The 14,451-nt window shown below is 37.8% G+C and overlaps 1 protein-coding gene across 1 annotated transcript in view; it reads right to left on the bottom strand.

Moving 5' to 3' along the window:
- Positions 1 to 12,476, bottom strand: part of LOC149233289 (uncharacterized) — a 213,629-nt gene extending 201,153 nt beyond the window's left edge. Inside the window, 1 exon segment of the mRNA XM_089379723.1 lies at positions 11,780 to 12,476. Coding sequence (XP_089235849.1) covers positions 11,780 to 12,162 — 383 coding nt within the window. The 5' untranslated portion in view covers positions 12,163 to 12,476.
- Positions 12,477 to 14,451: the final 1,975 nt, after the last annotated feature.

The following is a 14,451-nucleotide window of genomic DNA, read 5'->3' as shown; positions in this document are numbered from 1 at the left end:
CGACCCTCAGTGATTTCGGGTTGGCTCTCTGTCCGAGCTTTACCCGCCCAAAATGTGGTATTCCTATGACCTCCCTTACTACGTGTCAAGCTCAAATCATTTCGGGTGACCCCCTCCCAAAACCGCCCACGCCTTATAAGCAGTGTGATGAAAACCAAAACCGCCTCCCGCATAACGACAAAATAGCCACTGTTCACTTCACCCCATATTTCAAAAAGAAAGTCGTTTCTCCGTTTGAACGCAAAAATCACCATTTTGCCTTTGTTTCGCCTGTTTTTACAGTAAGCCCTCCATAAGCCTCTGCGACCAATAAAGCCATTGTTTTACCTTTCGATACACTATGGACTCCTTCCAATTTCCTTTCAAGCTCAAAAAATCCATTGATGTCCTCCTCTATCACCTAGGTTTTCTTAACAATTTCTGTGTTTTGCAGGAAAAGACTTATGTTCTAGGCTTACAAAGAAAAGCCTGCATACAGTTTGAAGACAAATCTAAAGGGATTTAATGTTAAAAAACACAGTAAAAGCATGAAATGCACAGTAAAGATAAAAAAGAACACAGTAAAGGTTACTCAGCAGGGTTAAAGGATATTCACAGAGTTTAAAGAGTATCAGACGAAAGATCAAATGAAGGAATTAACCAGCGTAAAGGATTCAAACAATCAAACAGCTTAAAGGGGCAAAATATCAAATAGCAAAGCCAGCACAACCTTAATAAAAGGGGACAGCAAGAAGCAGTTCAATAGCTGCCCCTATCTTCTTGTATCAATATCTTTCCTTTCCTAGAATAAATCTTAATCAGTTTTAGGATATTGTCCTAGTTTCATTATTGTATAAATAACTCTCTTCTCAAGTTGTTATGGGTTCGAAGTTCAAGATTCATAGTTCATTGCTTGTTAAGTTGTGACTGTTTATTCTACTTTGAACCTAGAAGCCACCTTTGAAGGAAGCTTTTGTAGACACTTGATGTACTCAATCTTTCTAGAACCTTAATACAAAGCAGAGGATTCTGAATTTGGTTTTACACAATTTGTGTTCTCCTGTAAGTTTTTCCAGTTATCAATCATTATGTTTTCTTCATATGCTTATGACTTAGAGAGATATCTAGGTAGGAATAATTGTATCTCAATTTATTCCTATAAGCTTCTAAAGTGATCATCTATTAAGAGAATGGATTAATGAATTGTCTGTTTAGCTAATCCCCTCTAATCAATAAATCATCAGCATCTTATGTAAGCTTAAGTATACTACCTTGAACCTTTGGAACATAGTTTAGAAGGTTTTCCTACTTATGATGTTCTGTTTTACAGTCTAGAAACTGTGATAATCATATTATTTTCTGTCTTCTTCTCACCACTATTTTGATCTATATCATTGTGTAAAGCTTTATAGCAGCCTTTTATTCAAATATTAATATAACCCAAAGGATTAAGTATTTCAATTCTAAATTTGTCTTCATTCATTGGTCTTCCAAAAACTAAAACCAAAAACCCCAAAACAATTATTTTAGATGCTCTGGCATTGGTAGCTGACATCCAACGTCGATTCAGTGGCATCCACACCCACACACACACACATATGTGGGTGCGGTGGTATTGCAAGGCATGCATCCAATCTGAGATACAATGTATGGTGTGGCACAAAGGTCAAGTGCGAAGGTTTTTGGCTAGGTCAGGTTGTTAAAATTGGCAATTATGGCCAAACTCCATATGGGTCACCTCATTTATGGCAGCTAATATTTTTCTTGGATTCCTCTCTCCGAGAGGTGTAGGATTGATCTAACGATCATCCAATCCCGACATGTATTCATGGAGATATGAATTTATTTGTATTCTTGAAAATTTGTAAAGGTCGGCCAGCAAGCAAAACAGTGATTTTTACCCCTAGCTTATCCTCAGCATTGCATATAAAAGGAGGAGACCTTGTGGCATCATTTCACCATCTCATCCTCTCATCTTTCTCTCTTCTTACTTGATTGGGTATGCATAGATGAGCAGCATCTCTCACACGTGGCAGGACGAAGTGCTTTCTGATTAAGGCAGCGTTGACCTAGGTTGACCAACGCTGCAGGGTGACTTTTTGGACAGCATTGACCAAACATTGACTCTTCTCTTTTGCGGATTGGGTTAGGCTGCCTCTCCTAGGCAAGCCGCAATTCTGGGCAGCAACTTTGACCACATTTGACTCCATGTTGACAAGCGTTGACTGTCAAAGAGCTGACCGCAAGTTTGACTAGAGTTGACTAAAGTTTGACTGGATATTTCAAATTGTATTGGGTTGACATTTCTTGCTGTTGGAGGCCGAGTTGACTAAGCGTTGACCAGATTTGATTAAAGGTCAAATCTGACATGTTTGACCAGCTTTGACTTTGCTAGTTAGGGTTTTTCAGTTGCTGTCATAAAATTTCAGAATTGTATATTTGTACTATCTCTCTCTCTCTATTGAATTATTGAAGAATATAAGAAGAGTTGATCAAGGGTTTCCCCACATTGGGGTTTGTCCTTGGCTAGTGCCACATCTTCTGTCCTCTTTCTTGTCTTGGCTTGTCTTCTACTGTTTATGTTTATGTTCTATCTGCATTTTACTATCATGCTGATGTGATTGCTAATCTGGAAATCGATATTGGGCTAATAAGAAATTTGAAGTAAATTGCTCTTAAGCATAGAACATACCAAAAATTAACATGGTATCAGAGCTAAGGTGAAGACAAAGCCCAAGCAAGAGTGAAAGAGCAATCACCGAAGACAGTTGGAAAGGACAAAAGGCTCAATGGGTTCCTCATCCCACTTCCCAGCCGAAAACAAGCTCCGTGAGAAATCTGACTATCACAGATGGAAGATGTCTCTTGATCTAATATTGGAAGAACAATAAGTGTTGGACTATGTGAAGGGTAAAATCTCGTAGCCTCCATAAAATGCACTGACTGCTACAAAAAACAAGTACACTAAGGGTGAAGTCAAAGCGAAGAAGATTATCAAAGATTCTATTGACAAGCATCTGGTGGCCTACATCTCCGATTTGAACACCTCCAAGGAGATCTACAACAAATTGGTAAGCATGTTTAAGGTTAGTGATGCAAATCAAGTTTTGTTCCTCAAAAATAAGTTGAAGGATATTAAGAAGGGAAAGGAAGAGGATATTCAATCCTACTTCTTAAGGATCACTGAGATCAAAAATGATCCTCTATCGATTGGAGAAGTCATTCCTGACAGGGAAGTAACTATCACTACCCTTGGAGGGCTCCCATCTGAGTGATATATATTTAGAACCACTCTTCTCAATAATGACTGAATTCCAAGGTTTGAAGAATTGATGTCGAGATGCATTCAAGAAGAGACAAGAATGGTGGAGCAAGAAATGCCTTCAAATAGAGGCAACCCCACTACTTTCTCCTCTCATGCCAAAAGGAGAAATAATTTTGGGTCTAAAGGTCATTTCAAAGGAAAGCCTGGATCGAAGGGTGGAAGGAAGGGAAGATGCTTTGTTTGCAATAAATTTGGCCACTATGCAAGGGAGTGTCCAAATAGAAAGGACACATCACATGATGATGATCACAATCACTCTAGGGGCAACTTCAACAACAACAATCAAAGGAATGGCAAGTTCAATGGCAAAGGAAAGAGGAATGCGGGAAATCATGGAAATGGTCAACCCTCCAAGAAAGCAAGGAACTCCAGGTATGAAGAATCAAATGTTGTTAACAATAAGCAAGATGAGTATTATCTTATATCGACCCTCTCCACTACCTCTCCTTCGGACTCGTTGGGAAATTGGCTTATTGATAGTGGTGCCTCAAGGCACTTCACTGGTTACAAGGAAGCTCTCTCTAATTTGATAGAGAAGGAGACAAACTTGGAGATTATTCTTGGAGACAATGCCACCTATCCCATAAAGGGTGTAGGGAATGTTACCCTTCAATTGAATCAAGGTAACACGATCCATTTGCAAGAAGTTTTATATGTACCTGATCTCAAGAAGAACCTAGTGTCCATTTCGACAATGGAAGACAAAGGCTACAAGGTGGCATTCATCGATGGAAAGGTACATGTTTGGAAAAATAATTTAAATATGCTTTTACTCTTGGGTTTCAGGTTGACTCTTTATATCAAGTTGGAGAAAGTCCACATGTCTTGCGACACATCCCTTCAATCTGAACAATGGCACCAGAGGTTTGCCCACCTTCATTATCAGGGTCTACCCGATGTAAGACATATGGTGACAAGGATGCCCAAGTTCCGAGTAGAGCATGAAGGTGTATGTCCGGCATGTGCCAAAGGAAAACTTAAAAGGGGACCATTCCCCTCAAGTAATAGCAAGACCTCAAATATACTGCAGTTGGTGCACTCCGACATATCTAGTATGATGCCCGTAAACTCTTTGGGAGGATATCTAAATTATCTTATTTTTACAGATGATTATTCTCGCAAGACTTGGATCTACTTGTTGAAAAAGAAGGATGAAGTGTTCACCTGGTTCCGTCACTTCAAAGCCATGATCAAAAATCAATCCGAGAAGAGAGTCAAGATATTGAGAACTAATAATGGGACCGAGTATGAATCCAATGAATTCCATGACTTTTGCAGAGACGCTGGCATTGAGACCACAACACCATACACTCCTGAGCAGAATGGTGTGGTTGAAAGGAAGAATCGTACAATTGTGGAAGTTGCTCGTGCCATGCTCCATGATCAAAGGCTTCTGAAATTTCTATGGGCCGAAGCTGCGAATACTGTTGTATATGCTCAAAATTGATGCCCTCATCAAGCATTGGACTCCAAGACTCCCGAAGAAATGTTATCTGGTAAGAAACCCGATGTCTCTCATTTTAGAATTTTTGGAAGTCCCATATACTTTCATGTGCCGAAAGAGAAAAGAAGCAAATTGGGTGCATCTGGAAAGAAAGGAATCTTTGTGGGCTATAGCGAAAATTCTAAGGGCTATAGAATTTATGTGGTTGGTCAAAGGGAAGTTGAGATAAGTCATGATGTCACCTTTGACAAAGATATGGCACTTAGCAAGGTTGACAATCTTCCTATTCTAAGGAAGAATAAGGAAGCTGACACCAGGAAGCCGGATGAAAAAGAAGATGAAACAATGGTAGAGGTTGAAGAAACTATGGATCCTATTGATCCTCCTCCTCTAAGAAGAGGCCCTCATGGCTTAGGGGGACTCTCAAAGATGCTGAGAGACACATTGCACCAAGGGGGGACTTTCCGTGAAAGCAAGAAGCCGACCAAGTATCAGGGATACTTGACCATTATGAGCACTATCATTCAGAACGAGCCTACATCATTCGAAGAAGCCGTGAAGCATCAAGTATGGAAGGATGTTATGAATGAAGAATACGAGTCCATCATGAAGAACGATGTCTGGGATGTGGTTCGCAAACCCCTGGACAAATCAGTTGTCACCTCTAAATGGCTTTACAAAATCAAGCATGGCGCTGATAGGAGTGCTGAAAAGTACAAGGCTCGCTTTGTTACTCGAGGCTTCTCTCAAAAGGAAGGTGTGGATTACGATGAAATATTTGCAACTGTTGCCCGATACACCACTATCCTCTCAATCATTGCCCTTGCTTCATCGCAAGGATGAAACCTACATCATATGGATGTCAAGACCGCTTTCTTGCGTGGTTCGATTAAGGAGGAAGTCTATGTGGAACAACCCGAGGGGTTTGAGATTCATAATCGAGAATCTCATGTATGCAGGTTGAAGAAAGCTCTCTATGGGTTGAAGCAAGCACCTCGAGCTTGGTATGAGAAGATCGATAGCTATTTGATGAAGTTGGGATTCACTAGGAGTGACGCCGATCTGAACCCTTACTTTAAGGTTGAAGATGATAAGCCTCTCATACTGGTGCTTTATGTTGATGACCTCTTTCTAACTGGTGCAGACCCTCTCATTCAAAAAAGTAAGAGGGAGCTGGCTTCTGAACTTGAGATGAAGGACCTAGGATTGATGCACTACTTCCTAGGGTTGGAGATCTGGCAAAAGCCAGGGGAAATTTTCCTAGCTCAAGGAAAATATGTGGTGAAAATATTGGAAAGATTTGGGATAGTGGACTGCAAGCCCGTGACTACCCCAATGGAGCTTAACTTCAAGAAGTTATGCAGTAGTGTTGTCGGACCTGAATTGGGAAATGCTTCTGAGTATCGTAAACTCATAAGAGCATTGATATTCTTGGTGAACTCCCATTCAGATATATTTTGCAATCAACCCATTGAGCCAATATATGGTTGAGCCACATCACTCACATTGGATTGGTGCCAAGAATCTTCTGAGATATCTTCGGGGCACAATCATTCATGGACTGAGATACACCGTCGGAGATGTGACGCTGCATGGTTATTCCGATGTTGATTGAGCAAGGAGTGTGGTGGATCGCAAGAACACTTTCAGGGGTTGTTTCACTTTGGGTTCTGTTTCGATATCCTGGATGAGCAGGAAGCAAAAGTCGGTTGCTTTGAGCACTGTTGAGGCCAAATACATAGCTGCGAGTATGGCCTCCTGTGAACCTGTCTGGTTGAGGAAGCTCTTCAATGAGTTGTTTGGTCATACGTTGGATACCACTGTGATCCTATGTGACAACCAGAGTGGGATCCAATTATCAAAGAATATCATATTTCATGATCGCTCCAAGCACATTGATATCAGGTACCACTTTATCCGAGATATGGTACAACGAGGAGCAATAAGGCTCCATCATATTGGGACTGATGAGCAAGTCGCCAACATTCTGACCAAGCCCCTTGGAAAGGTCAAATTCTTGACTTTCTGAGAACGACTAGGAGTCCTGGAGAGACCCTCTTATGAGGGTCTTGTATGATATGTACATTGAGCTCTGGGAGCTCCGAGGGGCTTGGGGTACTTCTTAAAGCGATGAGCAACCATAGGGTGAGTGGTTCAGCCTTCCCCTAGCGCCTAGTGGTTTGCTATGTACATGGTGAGTGGTTCAACCTTCCCCTGTGATACCCCATGGTGACATGTAGGCAAGATGAGTGGTTCATCCTTCCCCTATTGAGACATCCTACCCATGCAGGCTGGGACTCATGGGAAGTACCTCTCATCTAGCCAATGAGTAGGGAGATGAGGATAGGGACCATAGTACTACTGATGGACGCATCGTGTACTACAGTACTCCCTATGCTAGGATGATATTTATCTAGGATCAACTGGAACTGACTTCGGGCCAGTAAGAGTGGTATGAGAAACTCTCTTTATTTGGAACTGATTTCGGATTAGTAAGAGTGGTATGACACACACTCTTTATTGGAACTAACTTCGAATCAGTAAGAGTGGTATGAGACACTCTCTTTATTTGGAACTGATTTCTGATCAGTAAGAGTGGTATGAAACACTCACTTTATTGGAACTGACTTCGGGTCAGTGAGAGTGGTATGAGACACTCTCTTTCATCTGGGACTGACTTTGGGTCAGTAGAGAATGGTATGATACATTCTCAATCACTTCTTCTTCTTCATAGTTCAGCAGAGCAGAGCAGTGTAGAGCAGTGCATTAATGGCAGAGATAGTACCGACAGACAGATGGATTAGCAGATGGAGTTCTCCCTAGTTGAGAGGGAGTGTTAAAATTGGCAACTAGGGCCAAACTCCATATGGGTCACCTCATTTATGGCAGATAATTTTTCTTGGATTCCTCTCTCTGAGAGGTGTAGGATTGATTTAACGATCATCTGATTCCGACATGTATTCATGGAGATATGAATTTGTCAAGGTCGGCCAGCAAGCAAAACAGTTATTTTCACCCCCAGCTTATCCTCAACGTTGCATATAAAAGGAGGAGACCTTGTGGCATCATTTCACCATCTCATCCTCTCATCTTTCTCTCTTCTTACTTGATTGGATATGCATATAGGAGCAACATCTCTCACACGTGTGGCAGGGCGAAGTGCTTTTTTATTAGGGCAGCATTGACCTAGGTTGACCAAAGCTGTAGGGTGACTTTTTGGACAGTGTTGACCAAGCGTTGACTCTTCTCTTTTGCAGATTGGGTTAGGTTGCCTCTCCTAGGCAGGCCATAATTCTAGGCAGCAGCTTAGACAACATTTGACTCCACATTGACCAGCGTTCACTCTCAAAGAGCTGACTGCAGGTTTGACCAGAGTTGAGTGAAGATTGACTAGATATTTCAAACTGTTTTGGGTTGACATTTCTTACTGTTGGAGGCCGAGTTGACTGAGCGTTGACCGGATTTGATTAGAGGTCAAATATGACCTATTTGACCAGCTTTGACTTTGCTGGTTAGGGTTTTGCAATTGTTGTCATAAAATTACATAATTGTATATTTGTACTATCTCTATCTCTCTCTGGTGAATTATTGAACAATATAAAAAGAATTGATCAAGGGTTTCCCCACATTGGGGTTTGTCCCTGGCTGGTGCCACATCTTGTGTCCTCTTGTCTTGGCTTGTCTTCTACTGTTTATGTTTATGTTCTATCTGCATTTTACTATCATGCTAATGTGATTGCTAATCTGGAAATTGATATTGGGCTAATAAGAAATTTGAAGTAAATTGCTCTTAAGCATAAGAACATACCAAAAATTAACACAGGTCGAGTCTTGGCTTATCAATGGAATTTGGTTTTGATTGTGCACTAGTTTCGACCTGTGGTTTGATTCATTTCAAAACATTTTTTTGACACAAGGCATAAACAAAGAACATGACAATGGAGTTCGTATTGAGTATGGTTGTGTCACGTTTGTATTGAGTATGGTTGTGTCGCGTTTGGTCACAAATTCGAGTCCTATCTGTGGCTTGCGGGATTTTTTTTTGGATTTGGAAGTGCATTTTGTCGAACCAGCGAGGTGCATTTTGTCAAGCGCACACCCAAAAAATTGCATTCAGTAGACCACAAATCGGAAAGGTGCATTATGTTGAACTGTTAACTTTTATAATGTTTTGTGGGTCATTTTGAGGCCTAAATTGATTTTTGAAAAGGGACAAATTAAAAGAATTTAAATTTATTTGTAATCTGAAAGGGGGACATGAAAAGTCATGAACACAAGTTTTTGAGGTGAAGTGCCTATATTTTATTTTGTTGTTGTTAAATGAACAAGTTTAGTCTTGATGATCTAATCAAGAAATGAAGAAAATGCTACAATCAATGATTGAAGAACAAGTTGAGAATTGTAAGGAGCATTTATTGTGTTTTGAGCTTGTGGATCCAGTTTGAAAGATAGTGAAAAGTGCTCTGCTATGTTTTGGTAAGGGAGGTGGGTACCTCTATCAAAGGTCGATGCCTCAATCAAGTTGTGGAGCCTACAACAAGTTGGTGCTTGCAGATTTCGGAAATGTGTGCCTCCATCAAGTTGGAGCCTACATTAGGTTGAAACCTACAGCATGTTGGTGCTTCCATTTCTTTGGGGGTTGGTGCCTACAAATTGATGTACCCAAAGATTGAAGAAGATAAAAAGATTTGCCGTTTTCTCCCACAAGGGTTTCCGCGTATATCTGGTGTTCATGTGTATTTAGGTGATGATTGATTTTATAGATGCATTGTTATGCTTTCAGTTATCTTAAATTGTGAAATTGTTTAAATTGGCCATAACACTAAATCACCCCCCCCCCCAATGTAATCATAATTCTAACAGTGAAGAAGATAAAAGACAACTTCAATACAGGTTTTAAAAGAGACAAACAACAAAGAATGAACTTAGTCACGAAGTGTGTTAAAAAAAATGTACATAGACCTCAATGTATTCCAAAAAAAATGGACATTCTAAGGATACAAAAAAGTGCACACAAACTATATAGTATACATATAATAAATTGCAAAATATGAACTACTTTCACAAAGAAGAGGGAAGAGACACTAAGGTTGTATTAAATATGATCATAGAAATCCTAATAACATTTGAATTTAAGGCGATAAATAATGGCTTGCCTCCCTACAATAAACGCACTAACATGGAGAATTAATATAAAGCCAACCAAATACGCGAATAAGAAAATTTCTCAAACATAAATACAAGTCTTTTTGTAACTATCGCTTAAACCAGATGATTAGGTATCTGACTGACTGTACAGAACATACTTAAGTCATGCATTAAAAAGAATAACAAGTCGACTAAGTGGAGATTAAAGAAGTCATTAGGCTCCACAAATAGCAAAGGGATATCTTGAGATTCCACATATAAGAAGGATTGGAATATGGATGTAGAAATTGGAAATAGCTCCGCATAACACATAGCAATGCACAATATTAAAATGGGAAAAATCGCTGCTATGGCATTGTTGTTTATCACTAAATATTTTTCTTCTCATATAGAAGTCTTCTTGAAAGAGGACATTTAAGTACAACTAGGCCACTACAATTCATTTTAAACCTTATAATAAGTTTTCCCAACAACCACACAACTTATCATTAGTCCAAAATCCCAGATAGTAACAAACTCTATATTTCAAAATGAAACACGGTTTTTCACTTGGGCTTGGCATTCATATTAAACCTTATAATAAGTGTTCCCGACAACCACACAACTTATCATTATTCCAAGATTCCAGATAGTAACAAACTCTATATTTCAAAATGAAACACGGTTTTTCACTTGGGCTTGGCATATCTCTAATTTTGAAGATGACTCTGACACCATAAAATTTAAATCATTTTCATGATGTACAGCTACGATTTCAAAGAGGTGGTATGCTCTTGTTACAGCTAGCATTTGCTAAATTTGATGTTTCCTTGAGCAGCCACGATACCGATGATACTGTGTAATTTATATTCTTGCATTGCACCTTTTCTGGTTCACAGCTAAAAAAACAGGGATAGATATATGATTGAATATCATCTCGGTCGTGAATTGTGATAGATACCAGCATGGTAACAAAGAAATTCATTTTGCTTGCCGGCACCTTTTTTGGTCAACTAGACTGGACATCAAACTAGGGTTAAACATGGTGGTTTTGCTTATTTCAAGTTTAGGAATGCTAAACAATCAAATTTTGCTGTAAACATGTGTTTTCTAAGACGAATTTTTAAACCATCAGTAACAATATTAAAAAAATTATTACTTTTTAAGTCGTATTTAGTTTTTGTATCTATTATTTTTGTACAGTAGAGACCGTTTTCCCACATATTTGAGGTCCATTCTACTGATGGCTTAGTGTGAAACTTGTGAATATGGAAACGAGAAATAATGCACATTTAAAAGCCAGAACAGAACGAACACTCCCGCTGAGTACAGAGGAGCAGAGTTGCTGCCATTATAATGGTAATTTCTTAAAAAATAACAGATAGTATTATATATAGCTAACAAAATTGATCAGAAGTTCAGGGCCCAGGCTAAATATATATACATTAGAAATCATCCACCATTATTATCCAAGGCCAGTGGCAAACATTGCTCCATAAAGCCCACTTAACTACTCTAATGAGCGTTCCTCCGTTTAATCAGCATTGATTAAGCTATTAGATATATTTAAGTAAACAAAATCAGTTGTAAATAAAATCAGTTGTACTAAACCTTATAATTCGTTAGATAAGTGATTTGAATATTAAATGCCATTGCAAACTAGTGGCGTTGAAAAAGTAGGCTGTTTGGTTTTATATTACGCACGGTTTCCTTGCCAACGGCCGTGATATTGTAAATTAAATGAATACGAGGGTTTCTACAGTTTCTGACAAAGTTTAAGAGTTAAAATAGTAATAAGAAAAGAGAGCATATTCCACTAACAATGCACTCGTGCTCTCTATTTAAAATGCTACACGAGGGTAAGCAGAGCAAATCAGGAAACTCAAATTTACACGGAAACCGACCTGGCTTTGGCCAAACGCTCCAGAGCAAAGCGCTGATCGGCAGAAAGACCTGCATCCGAGAATTTCAAGTCATAGAGGCCGACGCAGCTGTCTCTCAGGTGTTCCGGCGCAATAATGTTGATAAGCAGTCTCTCCGCATCCTCCACGGACTGAATTGAATGATGCAGAGTAGGAATTAAGCTGCCCATTGAAGACTCAGGAACAAAGCTGAGCCCAGGGACCTTCAGAAGAGCCTGCCATATCGCCTGCTTAACCCCATCGCAAAAATGTAAGCCTGCCGAAGCTATGGCACTATGAAGCCCGCTCCATAGATTCTGCAGCAAACAGCCTTGCGCTCCCCTCGCCGATATCTCATTCAAGGCAGCAGCTACAATGGCGTCCATGACTGAAAACCTCCGCTAAATGCGCTCTTTTTTCAGCGGCTCTTTTCCATGGAAATAGCAATTCATGCTTCTTTTAAAGCGGAGATTGAAATTTCGATGTTCCAGTTTTCGCTTTCGGTCTCTTGGATCAATTCCGTCGCCTGGAAGCGATTTCCAGGCCGAAGCCGAGTGCTTCCATCGGTCCCGACTTCGAATCCGGTGGGGTTTGCTTGTACAAAAGACCGTCATGTGAGGGTTTCAAAACCCTTGGAGTGTCCTTTTTGGCTAAATTAAAAGCATTTTCTTATTGGCTGGGATTTAGCGCCTTTTGTATGGTTGTTGCGTATGTGATATATCGTTATTTTATGTTTAGTTTGAGTTTTACGGGCTTGATGCTTTAGCCTCGACTTCAAATACAATCGGTATTTTTTTTTTAAATGTGTATAGAAAAAAATATTACTTAATTCAATGTGTATACAAAAATATTTACTTCATAGAAAATTTTTAAAAAGGAAAATAATAAAGAATACAGTCTCGAGAATTTATATAAAATTATCAAATTTAATCATTATATCTCGATCTAGTTTGCATTGAAAAGGCAAAACATATATCTAAGAGAGTTTAACTTAAAATTCGAGGGCTGAGAATTTAAAATATTAAGGTTAAGATTAAAAAGGCAAAACATATATCTAAGAGAGTTTAACTTAAAATTCGAGGGCTGAGAATTTAAAATATTAAGGTTAAGAAGGGATGTTGTAAAAAAATATTTTTTAAAGGAATTTATAGGTTTTAAAATTTATTTAGTTAGTGAATTTAAATGGTTAAATATTTGTAAAACATATATCGAAGAGAGTTTGACTTAAAATTCGAGGGTTGAGAATTTAAAATATTAAGGTTAAGAAGGGGTGTCGTAAAAAAAAATATTTTTTAAAGGAATTTATAGGTTTTAAAAAAAAATAGTTTAGTGAATTTAAATGGTTAAATATTTGTAATGGTGTGATTATATTTATAATTAATTATAAGTAATAATTAAATTAGTTTATATTTATTTTAATTTTGGATTTACTAAGGGTTTAGAAATCAAAAAAAATTGGCTTTTGGTAAATTTTAAATTATAATTTTAAGAAGTTTTCAAATTTATATATATATATATGTATATATATATAATATATTTTTAAATATGCTCATGGGATTTTGGGTGCACTGTTAAGGCACTTCTTGCCATAAGTCCGCACTTCTTGCGATAAGTCGCTTTTGGTAAATTTTAAATTATAATTTTAAGAAGTTTTCAAATTTATATATATATATATATATATATATATATATAATATATTTTTAAATATGCTCATGGGATTTTGGGTGCACTGTTAAGGCACTTCTTGCCATAAGTCCGCACTTCTTGCGATAAGTCACTGGTTTATATAGAAAAATAAATAAATAAATAAATATTTTATTACTATTTATTTTATAAATATAAATATATATTGAAAAAATAAAATATTAAAACTTAAAGATATAAATAAATGAAACTTTATAAGTAATAAAAAATATATATATAAAAACAAACAAAAAAACATATATATATATATATAAACTTTTAAAGGTTAACAATTCAATTTTAAAAATAGCTAAATAGCTAGTAAATATAGATAAACATCAAAACATTCAACTCTGTGATACATTTTAAAAATAGCTAAACATTTAGTAAATATAGATAAACATCAAACTCTGTGATACATTTCACATTTCCAAAACTAAAAAAATCATAAATAATTATTGAACTATAACTTTATTAATTATAAAAATAATTAATTATGTTGCTCACTAGGTGCAGCGGAGAGTTGACAATGACAAAGTGTTATGTTAAGGCACTCTATGGTGCATGACAAAGTGTTATGTTAAGGCACTCTGTGGTGTAAAGGTTACTGGTTCGAAATTCCGTGCGCAAAAATCCAACCATGCTAAGGAGTGGTGTTGCCTAAACCAGGTGTGATCCCTAAGTGGTCTTGATGGCTTAGATGCCCCTGGGTCGCAACTACTCAAGCCATAGGTTAGGCATGTCAATCATGTTAAAACTCGGAGACTTGCATAACCTATCAAATAATAATAATGTTGATAGGCATGTCTATTTTGAAATAGGACTTCCATAATTTTAATTTATTTATCAATAATTATTAGGTGGATTGTAGAGATTTAACCTCCATGAAATATTTTAGAATATTCATAGTAGTATTCATAAATCAAAGGTTGATTTTTATCTTCAAAGTGGTTATGCTATTTTTGCACTTTTGAATAAATTGATTAATTAAA

The sequence above is a fragment of the Pinus tabuliformis genome, chromosome J (assembly GCF_031772625.1).
Source record: "Pinus tabuliformis cultivar Carrire ecotype Pingquan chromosome J, CPIR1, whole genome shotgun sequence".
Taxonomy (NCBI): domain Eukaryota; kingdom Viridiplantae; phylum Streptophyta; class Pinopsida; order Pinales; family Pinaceae; genus Pinus; species Pinus tabuliformis.
This window is presented reverse-complemented; position numbering and strand designations above follow the sequence as displayed.